Here is a 17,992-nt window from a genome sequence, read left to right as displayed (position 1 = left end):
CATGTGGTATTGCCGGGCACCAGGCTGGGGACCAGCGCACACAGCTTCTGTCAGCCTGGGGGGCTGGCTGCCTTTGGGGGACTCACCACGGCAGGCTCCTTGGCTAGTGACATAGAGATCCTGGCGTTTTTCACACCGTGTCTTCTTCAGTTCACACTCGTTGGTGTAGGTCACACCATCAGAGCCACACACCTGCCAGAACAGGGAGGGAAGCCGCTCAGGGCAGTCCCTGGCACAGGAAGGCAGGTTCCCTATCCATGGGATGCCCTCTCCTGCCCAGGAAGCATGCGGGAAGGCCACGAGGGAGAAGAGAGGAGAGGAGCGAGGACCGCAGGCAGGCAGCCCAGAACCGCTCAGCATGCTTACCGGGTTGCGCGGCACTGCCAGGCAGGTGAAGTCACACACACAGCGGTCATCCTCTGCATCCTCGTCCCACCAGCCCCCGTACTGTCGGCACCGGTCCTGTTCACACTCAGTGCCGTCACCAGAGCCCGAGCCCCCTGAGCCACACTCTGTAGCAAAGGAGGACTGTGGTGAGAAAGGGCTCACACAGCAGGGCAGAGTTAGCAGAAAGCAGAGGGGATGGGGCCAAAGCCCCCTCCATCCTGGGCCCACACATATTAGGATGCTTATGCCCAGACCTCAGAGAAGATCCCTCTCCCTTGGAGAAAGCAGATTCTCCCATCACTGTCACAAGCTTGTGCAAAGCCTGCATAATGACAGCTGCAAAGGGATGCTCTAGCAGGTGCCCTGAGGTGATCTTCTCTGCAGCAGGTGCAAAAGCAAGGATCCTGCGGCTACCAGTACCCTGTAGGCTACCTGGAGATCAGCCATGAGCAGGAGGAAGGGCTGCCGCTTGACTTAGCGACAGTTTAATTCCATCCTTTGATCCAATTCTTTCTTCTTCTGCCCTCCCAAACACATAGCGCAGCAGGGAGATTGATGCTGCTAACAGAAATATGGAAACCAGAGCAGAGGAAGGGGTGGAGTTTGGGTTTAGCCTGAAGTTCAGTTAGGCAGATATTCTTAACAATATATAAACTCTATCCCTAGCCTGGCTGCCTCTCCACAAGATGCTCAGCACTCCAGCAGCAAGAGATGTTGCTGATTTCAAAGGCTTTTTAAAGGGGAAAGGGGGGGGGGGGGGAAGGAAAACCTGGCCCTTTTTCTTGAGTGATCAAAGGCTGGGATTTGGCATTACACAGAGAATTATTTAAGATCTTTTCCCAGAGGGACATCAACCTGAAATGCCCCAAGGAGGGCTGTGATCAAACACCATGTTATGTCTTCTCTTCTCCCTAAGCTCTGCCACAGCACTGAAGTCCTTTCCAGCCAGACTATGTGTGCAATGAGCCAGAGGATCTCAGCTCACCGGGTCAGCACATCCGAGCACCAAGGTTTGTGTGCCTCCTGTACTCGGATTCAGCCAGCGTTAACCCACAGCTTTTCCCCTACAGTGGGAAAAACTCAGCAGCTTCTTAGTTCTTAGCTTGACTGAGCAAGGTACAGCCAACCCCACGACCTTCCCTGGCGCTTGGTACCGAGTCAATAGTGGCCACAGGCCAGGCCCCCGAGCAGCCCCTGGGGCAGAGGGGAGCAAAGCAGCAGCCAGGCTCCCTGCCCCGGGAACAGCCCTGTTTCCCCCGGCCAAGGCCCACCGAAGTGTGAAATTAAAGCAGTGATAAACTCCTCACCCAGCCGATGAGTTGAAGTCATCTCTCATTACTGCCGAATACAGTAAGACGAAAGGGAAAGGGAGGTGGCAGCCTGGGTGCTGGGTGGCAGTGGCCAGCCAGCCAGGAGGGAAGGAGAGGCACGAGACCTGCTGTGCTGGGGATGTTTGGGGTGTCACAGGGCACTGTGCTGGAGCAAGGCTCACGTGGCAGTCAGGCACAGCGGAGCAGCGAGGGGAGAGCCCACTGTGTGCAGCCTTTCCGTCACTCTATCCCCCACCTTTCGCACCTGCACAGCTGGAGAAACAGTGGCAACCTACCATCCTCACATGGCCCCATCCTAGCAACCTCGATGGTCTTCTTCTGCTGGCAGGAGGCCACCTGCAGTTCACACTGGTTGTCGTAGGTGAGACCATCGCTCCCACACACCGGGGCGAAGGGCTGCCTCTCGCAGCGCGGGCACACGCACTGCCCACCCACGCACTTGCTGCCAAAGGAGCACACTGTGCTGCCGCAGGACTCTGTGGGCAAGAGGGAGGAACCACAGTGAGACATTGTAGGGACCTTTGTGGCCAGCTGCCCAGCGTCACAGAGCTGTGGACCGGTAGTGCCATGCCATCAGAGGCAAGGACAGAAGTCCTCCTTCCCCAGAGTGCTTTGGTATTGCTTATTTAAACCGTGCAAAGAGTCTGCAACAGACAGGTGCCAGTCCTGAGCACTTCTGATCCCCATCAGCACCCACAGATGGTGTGTCCAATCCCATTTACTCTCATGGTATATCCTGATTTCAGCCTCCTCCTGCTCACAGCGCCCCCAGAGCACTGAGAGTCATTTGTCACACTCAGTCATTCTTCTCTCCTAAATTTAGCGTGGATATCCATGTTCAGCCCTGGAACACCAGACCCAGCTGGACAGGTTTTATGAGGCTCAAAGCATTGCTTTTACTGAAGTACCATTTGTCCTAATGAAGAACCTAGGTAGGGCTTTTAATACATTAAGAAATTAGCACAGACAGCTCCCTGGGCTGATGAGTGGGAAGAAAACACAGGAGCAAAGAGGAATTGACCCCAAGGGACGGAGGGAAGGAAAAGCTATGGAGATGAAATGCACGATCAAATAGACCTTTGATGCTTCTAGTTCTGGTGGTAGCTATTAACATGCCTGTAGCCCAATTTCTTTGCTTGGCTCAGACAAGTAACAAAGAGGGTAGATACTACCTACAAGGCATAGCTGAGGAAACCAAAACAGCTGGGGCTAAAAGGAAGCTGCTTGAGATACTCAAGGTGCCCAATTCACATGAAGCTGAAAGGGAAGACCATGCCAGACAAGGTGAAAAGCCTCAGGCAGGGTGTCTGAGTGACCAGGCAGGCCCAGGCTGCATTTGGATATCTGGAGCCAATATCCTCCTGACAAGTCCTGTCCACAACGAATAAAGGCACCAGGAGGAGTGCTAGAGAAAGCCTCCACACCTCCTGACCCTGGGGCTTCTCTCGTGCCTCCTAAGGCTGGCAAACCCATGGGCTGCAAGTGCTACAAATGACCAGTAAGCCTTGGACAGCCGTGGCCAGGGCACCTCGGCGGGGCCTGGGCAGCCAGTGGGGCCGAGCATCTGCTCTCTGAAATGCCACTAGCAGGAGTGAGACGAGGGAAGAAGGGGACCTTGCCAGACTCACTGCAGTCTCCTTGGGCAGCCACCAAAATGTTCGTCTGCTGCGTGCACGCCCGGACGTGGAGCTCACACTCGCTACCGTACGTGTTGCCATCTGTCCCGCACACGGGCTGCGAGGAGGGAACGCACTCTGTGGGGCACACGCACCGTCCCGTCTCTGCCTCGCAGATGGCCCCAAACTGGCACTTGCCGCAACGGTCTGTGCAGACGAAGAACAAAACTGTTAGGTTAAAACAACAGGTCAGGTCAGGCAGGTGTCACTGGCTAATGAAGTGCTAGAGCAGAAATAAAACCCCACTGCAACCTCCTCCTCCAGCCTCAGAGCTGGAGCCCCAGGGCACAGAGCAAAGGAAGGAGCCGAGAGAGGGCTGCAGGAGGAGGTTAGAGTCAGGCTGGGAGGCAGAAAGGCAGTAACTACTCATAAAAGCCGACAGGGCCAGGAGTAACTGTGGTGAAATGTCACCGGGGCTGTGAGCCGTCATAGCTAAATAGGAGGCGGGAGAGCGCATGGGGCTGAGTGCAATTACGAGGAGTGATAAATGAGCCCCAGCCTTGGGAGGAGGAGCGCAGCATCCCCGGCAGCAAGTGGCCAGTCCCTAGGGCAGAGAGGCGGCAGGATGCACACTTGGCCAGTCAGCAGGGCGGGAGGAGGCAGCTGGCCAGGAAGGGGGATACTGTCTTCTCTTGGTTGATCGGCGTGCCAGCAGTGCCGGACACACGTATAACATAGCACCAATTCACAGCGTCCTGCTGCCTCCCCCAACGGGACCCTCAGCCTGCCTGCTGCAAACACACACAGAGCACACGCGTGCAGGATCGGGTCAGAGAAGACATTTATCTTTGTAATAACTCACTTGCAAAGGAGCTATCACTCACTGCAGGAGAGACCAGACTCCAGCCAGCACATCTCCTGACTCCTGGGTATTTAGTGATTCACGGCTTCATTTTCTCCTTCAAACACCCCTCTTCCCTCCCTGCCATCCAGTTCATGAGGAATTGGCTCAAAGACAGTTTTTCTTATTTTCCTTTCACACAGCAGCTGCTGCCTTCACATGGGGGAGGGAAGAAGCAACAACCCCCTGCTTGGCTTGTGCAGACTGTTGGCCAGGAGGTTTCTATCTACAGCACAAAGCTTGCAGCCATGCCTGGCCTCTGCAGGTCGGGAGGGGCTGCTCGAGGCAGCCTGCGTGCAGACAAGGACACTTCTTTCCTACAGGGCACTCAAGTGCATGTGCCCAATAGCTGAGGTATTTGCATCCTTTCTCCTGTAACTGCGTGGAGTTGGTACAAGCATTTTCTTCTGACCTGAATCCCACTAGACCCTCTGCTATGCTGCAGCAGAGAGCTCAGGTTGGATGGCATCTTCCTCCTCTGAAGGAAGGGTCATCCTTTTCTCTGCTGTCTCAAAGCCCTTACAGCTCATGAGCATGTAGGACTGCAAGCAGGACTGCACAGTGGCAGCTCAGTGGGGAAATCATAGAAGCATTTAGGTTGGAAAAGACCTTTAAGACCACCAAGCCTAGTCGTTAACCCAGCACTGCCCAGCCCGCCACTAAACCACATCCCCAAGTACCACATCTACACATTTTTTAAACACTTCCAGGGATGGTGATTGTAAGGTATCAAGCCTAGCTTTGGCAGGGGCACTGCTATGCCACACACACCAGCCTTAGCTGGAGAGACAGGCAACAGCTCCTGACACCCAGCCTGAAGGTTAGGGGCAGAAAGACTGTATTTTGACAAAACCGCCATGAGTTTCCCTACCTGAACATCCCGGCAGATTTTGTCCTGGGAGAACCCAGCTAGCCCAGGCTGTGCCTGTGTGCAAACACTTTCTGACTGGCAAAGTTGTGCTGGCACAAAGAGAACGCTTGCAAATGGAACTGCTGCGTGTGGGTCCGAGTCGGGCTCTCGCTAGGGAAGAGGATGAAGCCTGCTCCATGGGGGAGCTTACTTCATCCTGCGCCTCCGACCTAGCCACCTCCTCACCAGGGCAGCTTACAGGGTAAGGTCTGCTGGGTCAGGGGACAGTGCAGGCAGCAGTGCCAGGGCTGGCTTGCACAGAGAGGCAACTCACACCTGCCTTAACGTAAGGCTTTCTCCGCTGCCTTGCATCCCTCGGTGGGAAGGCAGTGGTCAGGCTCCTTACCCGATTCCCTCCTCACATCCTCCCGCTGAGCCTGCTTTGGTTCTGACCCACCAGACAGTGGGAAAAGGAGCCCCCCAGGCAGCAGCCGCTGCACACCCCGCATGAGGAGCCACTGGCTTTCCTGACACACCAAACAGGCATCGCATGAGCCCAGCAGGCTCCCTCCTGCCCCCCCGATCCATGGCAGCAGTCAAAGCACAAATACAACCCAAAGGCGTCTCTCCCCACGGCCAGGGCCACACTCATGTTTCAGGTATCGTCTGCTCCCACCAAGCAAACACAGGCTGAGGCCAACAGCAGGAGAAGGAGGAACCCCCCGAGATCGGCTCTTACCACAAGGCCCCTTGTGTTTCACTTTGATGTCTCTCTTGAGGACACAGGACATGGAGTCAAGCTCGCACGGGTTGCCATAGGTGCGGTTGTCGGTGCCGCACACGGGGTCGTAGCGGCCCTGGCACACCTGCTGACACTCGCACACAGCCTCCTGGTTCTTCACCACGCACGTGGCCCCAAAGGTGCACTCCACACTCAGGCACGGGCTGGGAGTGCCCAGATCTGCAGAGGGGACAGGAGGGAAAGGCACCGGTCTGAATCTGCTGCTTCCTCAGCTCCCACAGGGCACTGTGCACAGCAAGGCATGCCAGCATCCCCAGCCTCAGGTCCACACCTGCCTCCCCCAAGCTGTGGCAAATGCACAGAGCTCCTGGCCTCGGCAACTGCCCAGCCCCTGCACCCTCCATGCCGTCCCGACATGCCTGGCTCAGCATCTTCCCCATGCTTGGCAGAGGTTAGGGATGGGAAGCAGGCACAAGATCTTCTCCCTGCACACCTCGAAGAGGAACCCTGCCTCATCTCCCCTGCCCCATCTTCATCCCAGCTACATTCTGCCCCGAGGGGCTGGCCTGAGCTAAGATCAGCCCTGTGGGTTTCTGCACCAAACCCCAATGTCTGGGTCTCCCCAGCAGCTCACAGCCAGCAACAAGAACAAGCATCACGTGCTGAGGGAGGGCAACACAGACTGAGGTCCCTTGTTGCCAGGAGGGAAGCCAGCACTTCTTTTCCCAGGCAGCAGTGGTGACGTGAGCCTGCCTGTGAAGCCAGATCGGAATGACCAGCTCTGTGGCAGAGGACAGGGCAGGAGGGAGCAGAAAGTCAGCCCTCCTCCACACAGGCCTTGATGCCTCCAGGACACTCGCGACATCATCACAAGGACCTGGCACCGGCTGCTGAACCCTCAGCAGCCAAACAGCTCACACAGGGATAGCTCCTATCACTGAGGCCCACATCCTCAGAATCATTCTGTCCCCTGAACAGCTCATCCTGATACCCGCTGAGGCCATGCCCAGGAAGACCTGGCTGGAGAGGACACCTGCGGTTGGCTTCACCACACAGCCTGTCCCTCTCCTCAGCAGCTCGGCTCCCTTCCCCTCCTCTTGCAAGCTGGTGTTGGAAAGGCCAGGGAGCTTGCTGTGCGGCAGGATGAAGAGACCTGGTGCCCTTGCTTGGGGACGGGCAATGCCCCACAGCATGGGCTGCAGGCTGAGAGGCAGCAGTCCGCTCTGCTCACAATCTGGAGCTGCTTAATCAAAGTCAGCCGAGCAGGCGGCACCTTCCCTGCAAGATGCCTGGCAGTGACGAGGTGAGCAGCCAAGCCTGGCGGTGACAGCCAAGAGAAGAGGCTGCGTTCGGCTCCCTAGTACAGCTCTGCAACTGCTCGCAGGGAAAGTCCTGCAATTCCAGCCGGCTCCCAGCCTGCTCGCTGAAGGCAGGCATGCCTCTCCAGGAACACCCCCCACCACCCAGAAGCCAAGCCAGGCAGCTAAAAGACAGGACCGGCTGAGCTGCTGGGGAGAGACCCAGCACTGCCCAGCAACCCCTTCTTGTGCCTCAAGACAAAAGCCCTGAGGACCTGGGGCAAGGAAAGGACACAGATTTAATCCGCACTGAACACTGACAAGGACACATGACAAAACGGATGGGGGGAACAGACAATGTGAGCAAGACGAGATGGAAGCAACAGGCAAACAGCGCAGCCCCCCACCAACACCAAACAGCGAGGCAGGCACGAAGCCGGGGTGCGGTGGGAAAGATAAAGCCCTCCAGAGCCTGCTGGCATGGCACAGGGCACGGGGCAACAGGTCTGGTTTTCCTCCCCTGCTCAGACTAAGGTGGCATATCTGCAGAGCAAGAGCAAGGCTTGAGCCCTCAGGAATCTGGCTGCATGCTGCCAACCAGCAAGGAAATGGCCCATAGCACGGACACAGGCAAGCCTGGATTTCGGATTTGGCTCTAAACACCTACCAAGTCAAAACTTAAGAGCACAGGGTCTGCAAAGGAACAAGGGAAGAGGGGGACAAGTTCAGGGACACGGCCACTACTTCAACCCAGCCTCTTCAACTGTATTCCCAACTTCCCTGCAGCTGAAGTTTGAGAGCAGCTCCCAAGGACCAGGAACCATTCCCTGCTGTGCTCAGCCCTGTGATGCTGCTCACATCTCCCGCTTCTGTTTCACCTTTTTAAAAGAACACCTGTACCATAACCGTGTCCCCTAAACACACAGAGACCTACGCTTGCATGGAGAAACACCTCTGCTGGCCACAATTAGGCAGTAAGGATGCACTGAGCTAGGCTTGAGGCAATTACATTCGCTCATGTAAAATCTAAATTCACATTCCTGTCTTGGGGAGCAAGGGAGTAGTAAGTGAGAGTGCAGGGAGGTGCCAGGCGTGATGGAGAACACTACCCTGACATTCCTTGCCTTTCTCAAGCAGGCAAACCTGCAGAGATGCAGCACATGAAGTTCCTTCACAGCCTGGATCTCAGCCTGTGAAATTTTGCATGCAGCCTTGGGCACCTGCAGACGTCAATGGGGATTTTGGCACCAGTTTTCATGTGGGTGGATATAATGAGGACCTACCGAGCGAGGACCTTAGGCTGTGCTATAATCAAGACCTGCTTTGATTCCTGGCCCTTCTCCATCTTGTAGGCAGGGAAACCAAGGCACAGAGCAAGCAAAATGCTCGTTCTTTGCTCTGATTCAAGGGCACAATCCCTCACCTGCTGCCGCGCTTTGCAGAAACCTGACCAAGCCCTGGGACCGGGGGACACTGAGCTCTCCTGCAAGCCCCGCCTGTGGATGGCTATGGAGAAGAGGCCTGAAGCTGCTTTATAACTCATCACGCCCCACAGACCTGTGCCCATGACACCCAGTGGGCTCCGGAACCAGGTCCGCAGGGACACGGGAGTATTCCTAGGGAAAAACCACATCTGAGCACAGACAGCTCCTCAGTGCTTGCAAAAGACACGGGGCACTTTGCTGGGCACTGGGGAGGGGAGCTGCAATCCCTGCAGAGCCCCTGCCCACCGGACCGGCACAGACAAGCGTGACACACACTACAGAGAGCAAAGGGACAAGCATCACAGTCCCAGGCAGGCAAAAGTCTCTGGGAAGGAGGAGGTGGGGAAGAAAGGGGGGTTAGTTGGGGGCAAAAGGAGAGGTAAGATCAATCAGGAGCAGTCCAGACTGACGTATCAGATGAAGAGGGGCTTGCTAAGGAGTAGGGGGCTCACAGCACCCACCTCTGCTCCCACTCTCATTTGCCTCGAAGGGTCAAGCCACAGCAAGCATCAGACAAGACCCCCACTGCACTGCAAGGCATTTCCATTCCAGCAGGAAGTGTTTGGGGCGAGGGATGGGAGCAAACCCAGGGCAATCTCTCCATCCCAGGGGCTCTCAAGCAAAACTAGAGAGGTGGGGAGCAGTGAGAAGAGGCCAGGACTGTCACTGGCTACAGAGAAGGGGAGAAAGCCGACCTCCTAGCAGAGATGTCCGGGTAGGGAGCAGAAGGGTGCTGCGAGGACACAATTCCTTCCTCCAAACAGGCAACACTGTAAAACACAAGACACAGACGAAAAAGGAAAGAGAGAGAGAGAGAGAGCGGAGGGAGAAAGAGAGTGGGAGGGGAGAGAGCAGAGAGAGGCAGGGAGGAAAAGACAGATGCAACTAGACACCTTCCCTCCACCTCCTGTCCACATTGGTCTCATCCCATCCCTTCTTTCTCAGCCACACCATCATGGTGTCAAAGTAGAGAAGGACCAAAAACACGGCCTGGACTGTTTTGTTTGGCTTTGTCTCCTTTGCCTTGCTACTGGAAAAGACAGCAGCAGAGCTCAGAGTTCATTAGACAGGTACCTGTGAAACATTAAAACACTGCGACCACACTAACAGCCTGTCTTTCGTTCCCTCCCTTTCCCCAGCTGCGTGCATCTCCTGCATCCCCACAGCATGGAGGCATGGATGAACAGCTCCCGGCCCCAGGTGCTGGATGCAGCAGAGCCGGTAGCTCCCTCGGCCCCTGCCCTCACCCACTGCCACCACGGTCCTGCCCCAGCCGGTGCCGGTGACCTGCACCCTGCAACCCGAGGAAGCCTCGGCCAGGCAGCCAGCCAGGAGAGAAGGCAGCACCACCAGCAGTGCTCACGCTGAGAAGACCTGTCTTGACACACCGTCTGGCAAGCAACATCACCACCCCATCCCCGTTTCTAAATCTGTTTCCCACCTCGCACCGAGTCTGAATCGGTGACACAGAGGAGGACGTGCTTCATTTCCAAAGGGCAGCACGGAGCTCAGGGAGGAGATGCCTTCCTAAGCTGATGGGTGGCCCAAGGCTTGTCCACGCCTCGTGGTGGTTTGCTGCAGGGCTGCCTGGTGCTGTCATGTGGACTTTGAAATCTGAGGCTTTGGCAGACCGAGCCCCAGCTTTGATTTACTTCCCCCAGACTGCGAGCTTAGTTTGCTCCTACCCCAGAAGGAGGCAGGCCCTGAAAGCAGACATGTGCATCTGCAGTCCTCGCCTGGGGGAAGAGAAGTTGGAGGGAAGCTAAAATAAAAGAGAGGAAGATGGAGAGAGGAATGGCAGATGCACAGGGACCATATCCTGCTGTCCACTGGCCTCACTCCACTGACCATGGTGGAGCTGGTGCATGTCTGACAGCAGGGTAACTAGCGGCACGAGTTCGCTGCTCACCCCAGAAATTCGGGAAGCCTTAGCAAGCACCTGACTAGAGGAGGCAGAGGGGAAGGTTTGCAGAGAGCCCAGGGCCCGGCCACCCAGCTGCAAACAACCACCTCCTGGCCCCTCGGTCCCAGAGCTGCCTCAGGGCCCGGCCACAGGCCCCTCGCTTTGCCGCGGGCCCCTGCCCCAGGGCAGCCCGCCGGGCCAGCAGCAGCCCCCGAGGCCGGTCAGACACCAGCACAGCTCCACAGTGGCGCGCGGGGCAGCACCAGAGCCAGGCCTGGCGGCGTGCAGGCCCTCCCGGCAAGGCTCCACGTTGCCATCCGGCACCAGCGCCCTGCAGCCCGGGCGGACGGGGGACTCGAAGGTGCCTCTTGCCCTCCCTGTAGGAAGAACTTGGGGAACTGACTCCTCATCGTTCAACCAGCAGAAACACAATGAAACGGATGATTAAAAACAACAGTTGTGATTATAATGAGGGTGATTTTGGGAGCCTGACAAGGAGTTTTCAAGCAGCTGGGCCTGGCAGCATTAAAAACCTACTGCAGGAGCACAAAGCCAACAAAACAGACCTGCAACGTGGGGCCTAATTTTCAAGTACTTCAGAAGGTTTGATACGGTGATACCTTATAAAACATCAGCTTAAAATAACAGGACACAGTTCTAGATCTAGTAAAAACCAATTCGAGCTGAAATGAACAGTCCTTCCAACTATACAAATCAATCCAGTGAGCGTGTTTCACCTCCTTCAGTTTCTGTGCAGTAATTTTTAAACTGGACGTTCCCAACATCCTAGGGACCCAAAGCCCCATCCTATCACATACACCCCGGTCAAAAGCTTTTCCCAGAGATGAGACAAAGACATGGCGAGACCTCCAGAGAGCGGGCGCGCTGGGAGGAGTTCCTTACGGAGAGTACCTGGAGCTGAGAGAAGCGGGCAGGCATGGAGGGGGAGCATGGAAGGAGCTGGGGGCTGGCACTACCCTGGGAGGAGGCATGAATGGCGTGGGCTGTGCAGGAACTGCGTGGTGGCGAATGTGCACCTGGTCATGGCGGTGAATGAGAGAAACCGGCTGGACATCACAGACAGTTTGGTACTGTTCAAACACAAATGATTCTTCCCCGTGTTACTGAGCACATCAGACAGAGACAAGACCAAGGAGGAACACACGCGCGCGCGTGCACACACACACACACACACACACGAGGGCTGCTGACTGCTGGAAGGAAAAAGAACAGGGAGGAACCGATCTCCAGGGCTTGTCAGCCACAAGACTGAAGAGAGCCTGTGGCTTGCTCAGACGGTGAGCCCCTGCTCACAACTTACCTGCAGCTTTCCAGCATCAACGCGAGCACCACAGCCTGCACAGAAGGGACTGATGCAGGCTGGGCTTAAAGTGGCTGCTGGGGCTGGGAAGTGAGAGGTGTGGGGGTACCAGTGTTCCTGCGGGCAACCAGCCCGGTGGCACCAGTGCTTACCACAGGGTCCACTGTGCTTTACTGGGATGGCAGCCTTCTGGTGGCACTCAGCTTTGCGGCGCTCACAGTCGTTACTGTAGGTCCGGCTGTCCTGGGCGCAGACAGGCCGGTAGGCACCATCGCAGGTGATGCGGTCACAGGAGCAGCGCGTGGTGCCGCGGCGGTTCAGGCAGACAGCATTGAACTTGCACTCGCCCTTGCACTTGTCTGGGAGGAGAGAGGACAGCACCGCTTGCACCCACCCCGGGGACAGGGGAAGGGGGTATACTCGCGTTGCCAAGAACATGGCATGGAGCAGCAGGGAAGGTCAGCAACCCGAATGTTCCTGCTCCCCAGGAAGCAGAGAGGTACTTACCCTGATGCTGGCACTGCCCTGAACGCACCTTCTGGATCTCCAGTCCCCGGATGGCCCCTGAGCGCCCCATCATGCACTCGTTGTCATAAGTCACCCCATCGTCACCACAGACGAGCTCCCTCTTTGGGGGACAGTTCTCAGGGCGGGAGAGCAGGTCCGCCCTTCGGGTGCGGGGGTTCACCCGGCAAACACGATTCATGTCGTTAAGGATGCCTTTACAAGGGTCTGTGCACAGAGGTAGAGCAGATGGTTAGGTACACTCACATCTTGCCCAGTGCAGTGGTTCCCAGCCTGCCCTCCTCCCATCTGCTGGCCCTGGGAGCCTCCAGACACTGGCACTCAGCGTGTGCCTACCTCTTCCTCGAGACTGGACATCTGTAGGGCTCTGCATACGTAGGGACTCATTCTTTACTGAGCTGCACACGTGCCCTTTCCAAAGTGATTGCTGGATGGGAAGAGCTCTGCCTTTTTTCCCCATCCTGAGCTGCCAACATCGCCTCTGCCAAGGGGACAGGGCTTTCTCCCCCAACCCGGGTGAACCTACCGAGTCCAAGCTCACTGGGCACTGCAGGATGCCTGGTACCCCCACCCCACTCCTCCCACTCTCCCTTCCAGTCTTCCCGAAGTGCTGGAAGAGCCCTGAAGGCAGCCAGGGCCGCATGCTGCCTTTTCCCACTGCTCTAATCTGGGTTTATCCAGATCATCCTCTCTGATGAGCTGAGCGTACATTAGCATATCAAAGGCATGGGCAAAACAGGTGCTGACTGTTCTCTAATCCCTACTCTCCCCTAGTTTTTTTCTCCTCCTTGCCAAGCCCGTACCTGGAGAGTGCTGATTCATTGTCTACAATTGCATAAACAAGACCCAGTGTTTACACCCTTTAATCCTACTAGTATGAAATCCCTGCATTGACCACAGTCCCAGGCTGGTGAGGGGAGGAAACAGGTATCCCATTTCCACAGTCTCTTGCAAGCAGGTGAGGAAAATCCCTTTCCACCACCCTCACATCCCTTGGAGAAGGCTGGCCTAGGACAGGATCACAGCTGAAGTCTTTTGCTTTGTCCACTTCAGCAAACACAGTACTCATGGAAACGAAGCAGATGAAGGAGCTCCTGCAGGACCTACCCAATCCATCTCTCATTCCCCCTCGGGCAAGAGCTGCCCATGCCCACTGCTGCCCTGCAGTCACATCAGCAGACAGGCAGGGATGTGTTACCTCCTTGGAGGCCTCTACAAATGCCAACAAAATCACAAGAACGTCTCGCGTGGGCTCAGGGAGCTGTGCGTAAATAAGGCTGTTGTAGCGGGGCAGGGATGTGGCACAGTTGAGGAAACGGGGACTGCAGCACAAGGCTTGGGGATGAGGCAGATGCACAGACATACCTCAGGGACTGCATGATGAGGATATTTGAGATGTGCTCTGCCTGTAACGATCATTTCCCACCCTCTCTCCTACCTTGCAGTACATCCTCAAGCCTTAGGGCATACGCCCTAGAGCCCAAATACCTTCAAGTATTTTGGGGTTCTGTAGCCCAGCCACGCAACCCAGACTGCCTGAGTTTCTGCTGATGCCCAGCTAAAATCAGGAGAACCTCAAAGAAGCAGTGAGGCTTAAAGCCTATTCTCTGCCCTAGAAACCCGAGGCACTCAGCATCAGGGTCCATCACCTCTTTTGCACCTCCCACTTGCACCCATCTCGCCCTACTTGGACTTGAGCACTAAAAGCACAATTAAAAGCTCTTCCAGGTTTGCAGCCTGCCCAAACACACTCCCACACTCCTTCCCCTGGGGACAAACACTGGTCTGGCACGTGTCCTGGCTGATCTCACAGTTTTCCTAATGAATACAGTTGCTTTTAATTACCAGTATCCACAGCCACCATTAGCCAAAGAGGAAGCCATCCTCAGAGTGGCAGGACTGTGTTTGCACCCTGGGATCTGTGCCTGGCGGGCTCCTTTAATTAGAAGGAGCTGCCTGCCCGCAAGCCCTGGGACGCCAGCTAGCAGCAGGCTTCTTGCCAAAAGCAGCAGCCGGGGGACTCCAGCCAGGGGAAGCAGCAGGAGGGAAAGGAGGTGGCACAGATGTTGCAACTCCTCTCTAGGTCAGTAGGTCCCAAGCAGAAACACCCACAGCCAAATGCTACAGGGAAAGCACTGGTTTAGTCCGAGTTTCAGAAGCCACCACCCACAGGCTGACCTTCTTCTGCCCAGCCCACATTTTTGAGCTGATGATAGCAGGCGTGCGGGCAAGCTTTTCTCCCCAGTCCTTGCCATTTCCCACTCGTTTGCCCTCAATGCTCCTGATGCAGAGGGAAACGTTTTTAAAAAGCAATACCCTTAGTGAGACAGGGGACTCACCGCAAGCGCCATCGAACTTCTTGAAAACATTCTCCTGCTTGTCGCAGGCATGCTTGTTGAGGTCGCACTCGCTGCGGTAGTCTTTGCCGTCGCTGCCACACACTGTGCTCTCGGGCATGCCGCTGCAGGACGACGGGCAGACGCACTTGGCCGACTGGCCATCAGTGGAGCGGACGCATGTGCTGCCAAAGCTGCAGGTCACTTCTGTGCAGGGGTCCTTGGAGCCTGCAGGAGAGAGAAGGGGGCACAGCACAGGTGTGAGCACAGCAACCCATGCCCCTGGGCTGCCCACTCCTGCTCGCTTCTCTCACAGGACAAGTAAGCCTGACACACCACAATATCTACCTAGACAGCCCCAGTCCCTCCAGGTGCCCAGGAACGTACACAATGGTGATGGATGACCTTCCATCAGCTTTAGCAGATGCTGGAGCCAGTGCCACGTACCTGGTCCTGAGCAGCGAGCTCATCCACCCCAATGTCCGTGGAGGCAGGCAGGATCATGAGGCTGTAGGATCAGCCCCAAACCCACAGCACGGGAGGAAGGGAGCTCACGCCCCACCTGGCACTTCAAGCAGAGCCCCTCCTTTCCAAACCTCTCAGCCTCACTGCTGTGAGCTCCCTTCCCTGCACATGCTCTCCGAGAGCCTCTTGCTTCAGCAAACAAGCAAAACAAGGGTCCTTAAGGCATCTCCTGCAAACCATAATTAGAGGAAGAGCTCAAGGAGCAATTTCCTCACTGACAGGGAAGGGCCAAAACTTATTTGCCGGCTTTTTTTGCCTTCCCCCCCGCTTTATTCGTCACTTTTTAATGATTATTATTTTAAATAAATCACTCAGCACTCTCTCCTCTCTGACAAGAGCCCCAGCAGGAGTGCTGGGTGCAGATTTATCGCAAGCCAGAGCACCACATGAGAGAAAGGTCACATTAATTTACTCTGAGATGAGGAGACTGGGGTCTCATTTACACAGCTCCGTGCTCACAGCTGGTGAATGTCAGGCTGGGGAAGGGCTTTCATCAGCCCACCCGGCCTGTGCATATGCCTGGTCCCTCCAACTCCAAGTTCTAGCTGTGGCAGACGTGACCCACCCCGGGAAAGCAGCATGGGGCAGTAGGCAGAGCTGCCTGAGGCAGAGGGCTGTTCCCCACTGGGCTGCCACACACCTCTTGAATGGCCTTTGATCACTGGTTTCCCTGCTTATTAAACTCCGCTGATGAGCAAGGCAGAGCTGGTGATGCTCTCAGTGTCCCTTCCCATCAGACCTGTCCCCATCCCACAGGCAGAGCTGGTGATGCTCTCAGTGTCCCTTCCCATCAGACCTGTCCCCATCCCACAGGACAACACCAGCACCACAGTGATGACACGAGCTCAGGACAAGTCTCCCTGGTCTCACACAGTTGCCTCCTGGAAGCAGGGAAGCCTGCCCTTGCACTCACCACACGGTCCCTTGCTGATGACTTTGATCCGCCTCTGTTGGTTGCACTGAGCCTTCTCCAGCTCACACTCGTTGCTGTAGGTGGAATAGTCAGAGCCGCAGACAGGGGCCACCACAACGGGGCAAGCTGTCTTTTTGCAGACACAGGAGGCCTGGGAGGGGTCGGTGGGGCTCCTCTCGCACACCGCCCCGAACCCACACAGCATCCCTCGACACGCTGTGGGCACACACATGGAGAGATAGGTGAGCCATGGCTGCTCCTCTGCAAACAGGAGGGGTGCAGACCAGCACCAGGGTGCAGGCACCCACCCAGGTCTCCCCCCTCTCCCCAGCAGAGCTGCTCACACCACTCAGGCTCAGAGAGGGGCTGCAGCCCTCTGGGTGCCCAGGACTGCAAGGATAGTGCCAGCGAGAGGAGGATGCTCTAGGCACAGCAAGGTCCTTTCCTGGCTTACGGCAAGGATGTCATCGTATCAGCACGCTGCCTCTCGCTGCCTGCCAGGAACCAGGCAGTTAAGTTGGGTCCCCCTACAGCATTTGAGCTGTGCCCGACAAGAAGGGTCTGCCCTGTCAGGGCTGCTGCGCCCTGAGCCCCCATCTCCCACCTGTGCCCAGAGCATGGGTATGAAGCAAAGGCACCAGTAACCTCAGCGCCTGCTCCATTGTGCCTCTGCTGAGCGGAGCAGACAGCACGGAGGCCATGGGGAAGGACAGCATGAACAGTGGGGTTGGTAAAGCCTGTGACCCAGAGAAAGCTTCCTCTGAAGGGAGGCTGTCCTGGAAAGCAGCACCCTCTGCCCTCAGGCACCACGCTCCCATCCCACGCGGATGAGTGACTGAGCAATGCTGCCCTTTGAGAGCAGCCAGGTGAGGCAGGATAAGTGCTAGGCACCCTCATCCCACGCGAGGACAGGGAGGAAAGAGGCTGGGCTACAGCATGGTCCAAAAGGAGCTAACAAACCCATGGTCAGCCCTCTTGCCTCCTTTGTGCCTCTTCTCACTCCAGGCTGCCCGTTCCGCTTATTGCCAGCATGAACTGGAGAAAGAAAGGTCTGTCACCAGCTCTGCACCACAGCAGGGAGGACCAAGTGCAGCTCATGGCCAGGGAGGTGCCTCCAACCCCTCCACCCTCCACTACAGACATGGAGGAGCATCCCCAGGGCTCCAGAAAGCACTTGCTCTGTCCAAGGCTCTTCTGCTCAAGCCCTTGTGAGTCCTTCGCAACACATGTTTTCTGCTAACCAGCAAGAGAAAGGAAAGTCAAGGAATAGGGAAGAAAACGTCATCACCTGTCCCAGTGTGGGACAGATTGTCCCACACAAGACGCTGCTTTATTCATTGCCGTTTATGCAAAGCAGCCAAATCACGTGGCTGTGTCTCTCTGAAGGAGATGCACAAATCTCTTTATCACATCCACTAATCAGAACAGCCAGCACAGACCAGTTCAGCATCTGAATTGCTAATGCGGTAGGAAGTGTAATTCTTCAGTTGGAGGGAGGAAGGGAGAAGACAGGTGTCTCTGGACTCAGTGTCTGCAGGTGAGACAGCGACAGCAAGAGATGCCAGAGCTTTCTGCCCAGTGGTTAAAGGCATGGGCACAGCCCTCCACTCCCAACTGGTGCCACTGGGCAGGTACTTATGCGCAGGTGGTCAGGCACATACCGCACGCACGCTGCACTGCCCTGCATGCACAGCTGCTGCGCCAAGTGCGGTCCCTGCACCGGCACCCACCGCACTGCCACTGCGTCCACGTGCAGCGGCACCCCTGCCACCCTCCGGCACACCTGACTGCCCCGCGCTCTCCTACGCACACAGCATACGTTGGAAGTGGAGACTGACCTACATAATGAAAGAGAAATCA

At 56.4% G+C, this 17,992-nt stretch overlaps 1 protein-coding gene across 3 annotated transcripts in view; it reads right to left on the bottom strand.

Annotated features, from left to right (window-relative positions):
- AGRN (agrin) overlaps positions 1 to 17,992 on the bottom strand; it is a 139,596-nt gene that overhangs the window by 30,262 nt on the left and 91,342 nt on the right. For all 3 annotated transcript variants that reach the window (XM_080380029.1, XM_080380030.1, XM_080380031.1), the window contains 9 exons: positions 16,133 to 16,348; positions 14,698 to 14,922; positions 12,341 to 12,565; positions 11,986 to 12,192; positions 5,825 to 6,046; positions 3,347 to 3,541; positions 1,994 to 2,194; positions 367 to 512; positions 87 to 192 (listed from right to left, as the gene is read on the bottom strand). In XM_080380029.1, coding sequence (XP_080236155.1) covers positions 87 to 192; positions 367 to 512; positions 1,994 to 2,194; positions 3,347 to 3,541; positions 5,825 to 6,046; positions 11,986 to 12,192; positions 12,341 to 12,565; positions 14,698 to 14,922; positions 16,133 to 16,348 — 1,743 coding nt within the window. The remainder of the gene's footprint in view (positions 1 to 86; positions 193 to 366; positions 513 to 1,993; positions 2,195 to 3,346; positions 3,542 to 5,824; positions 6,047 to 11,985; positions 12,193 to 12,340; positions 12,566 to 14,697; positions 14,923 to 16,132; positions 16,349 to 17,992) is intronic.

The sequence above is a fragment of the Falco punctatus genome (genome assembly GCF_963210335.1).
Source record: "Falco punctatus genome assembly, chromosome: 3".
NCBI classification, from domain to species: Eukaryota; Metazoa; Chordata; class Aves; order Falconiformes; family Falconidae; genus Falco; species Falco punctatus.
Note: the sequence above shows the minus strand (reverse complement) of the source record. Positions and strands in the feature narration are given on the sequence as shown.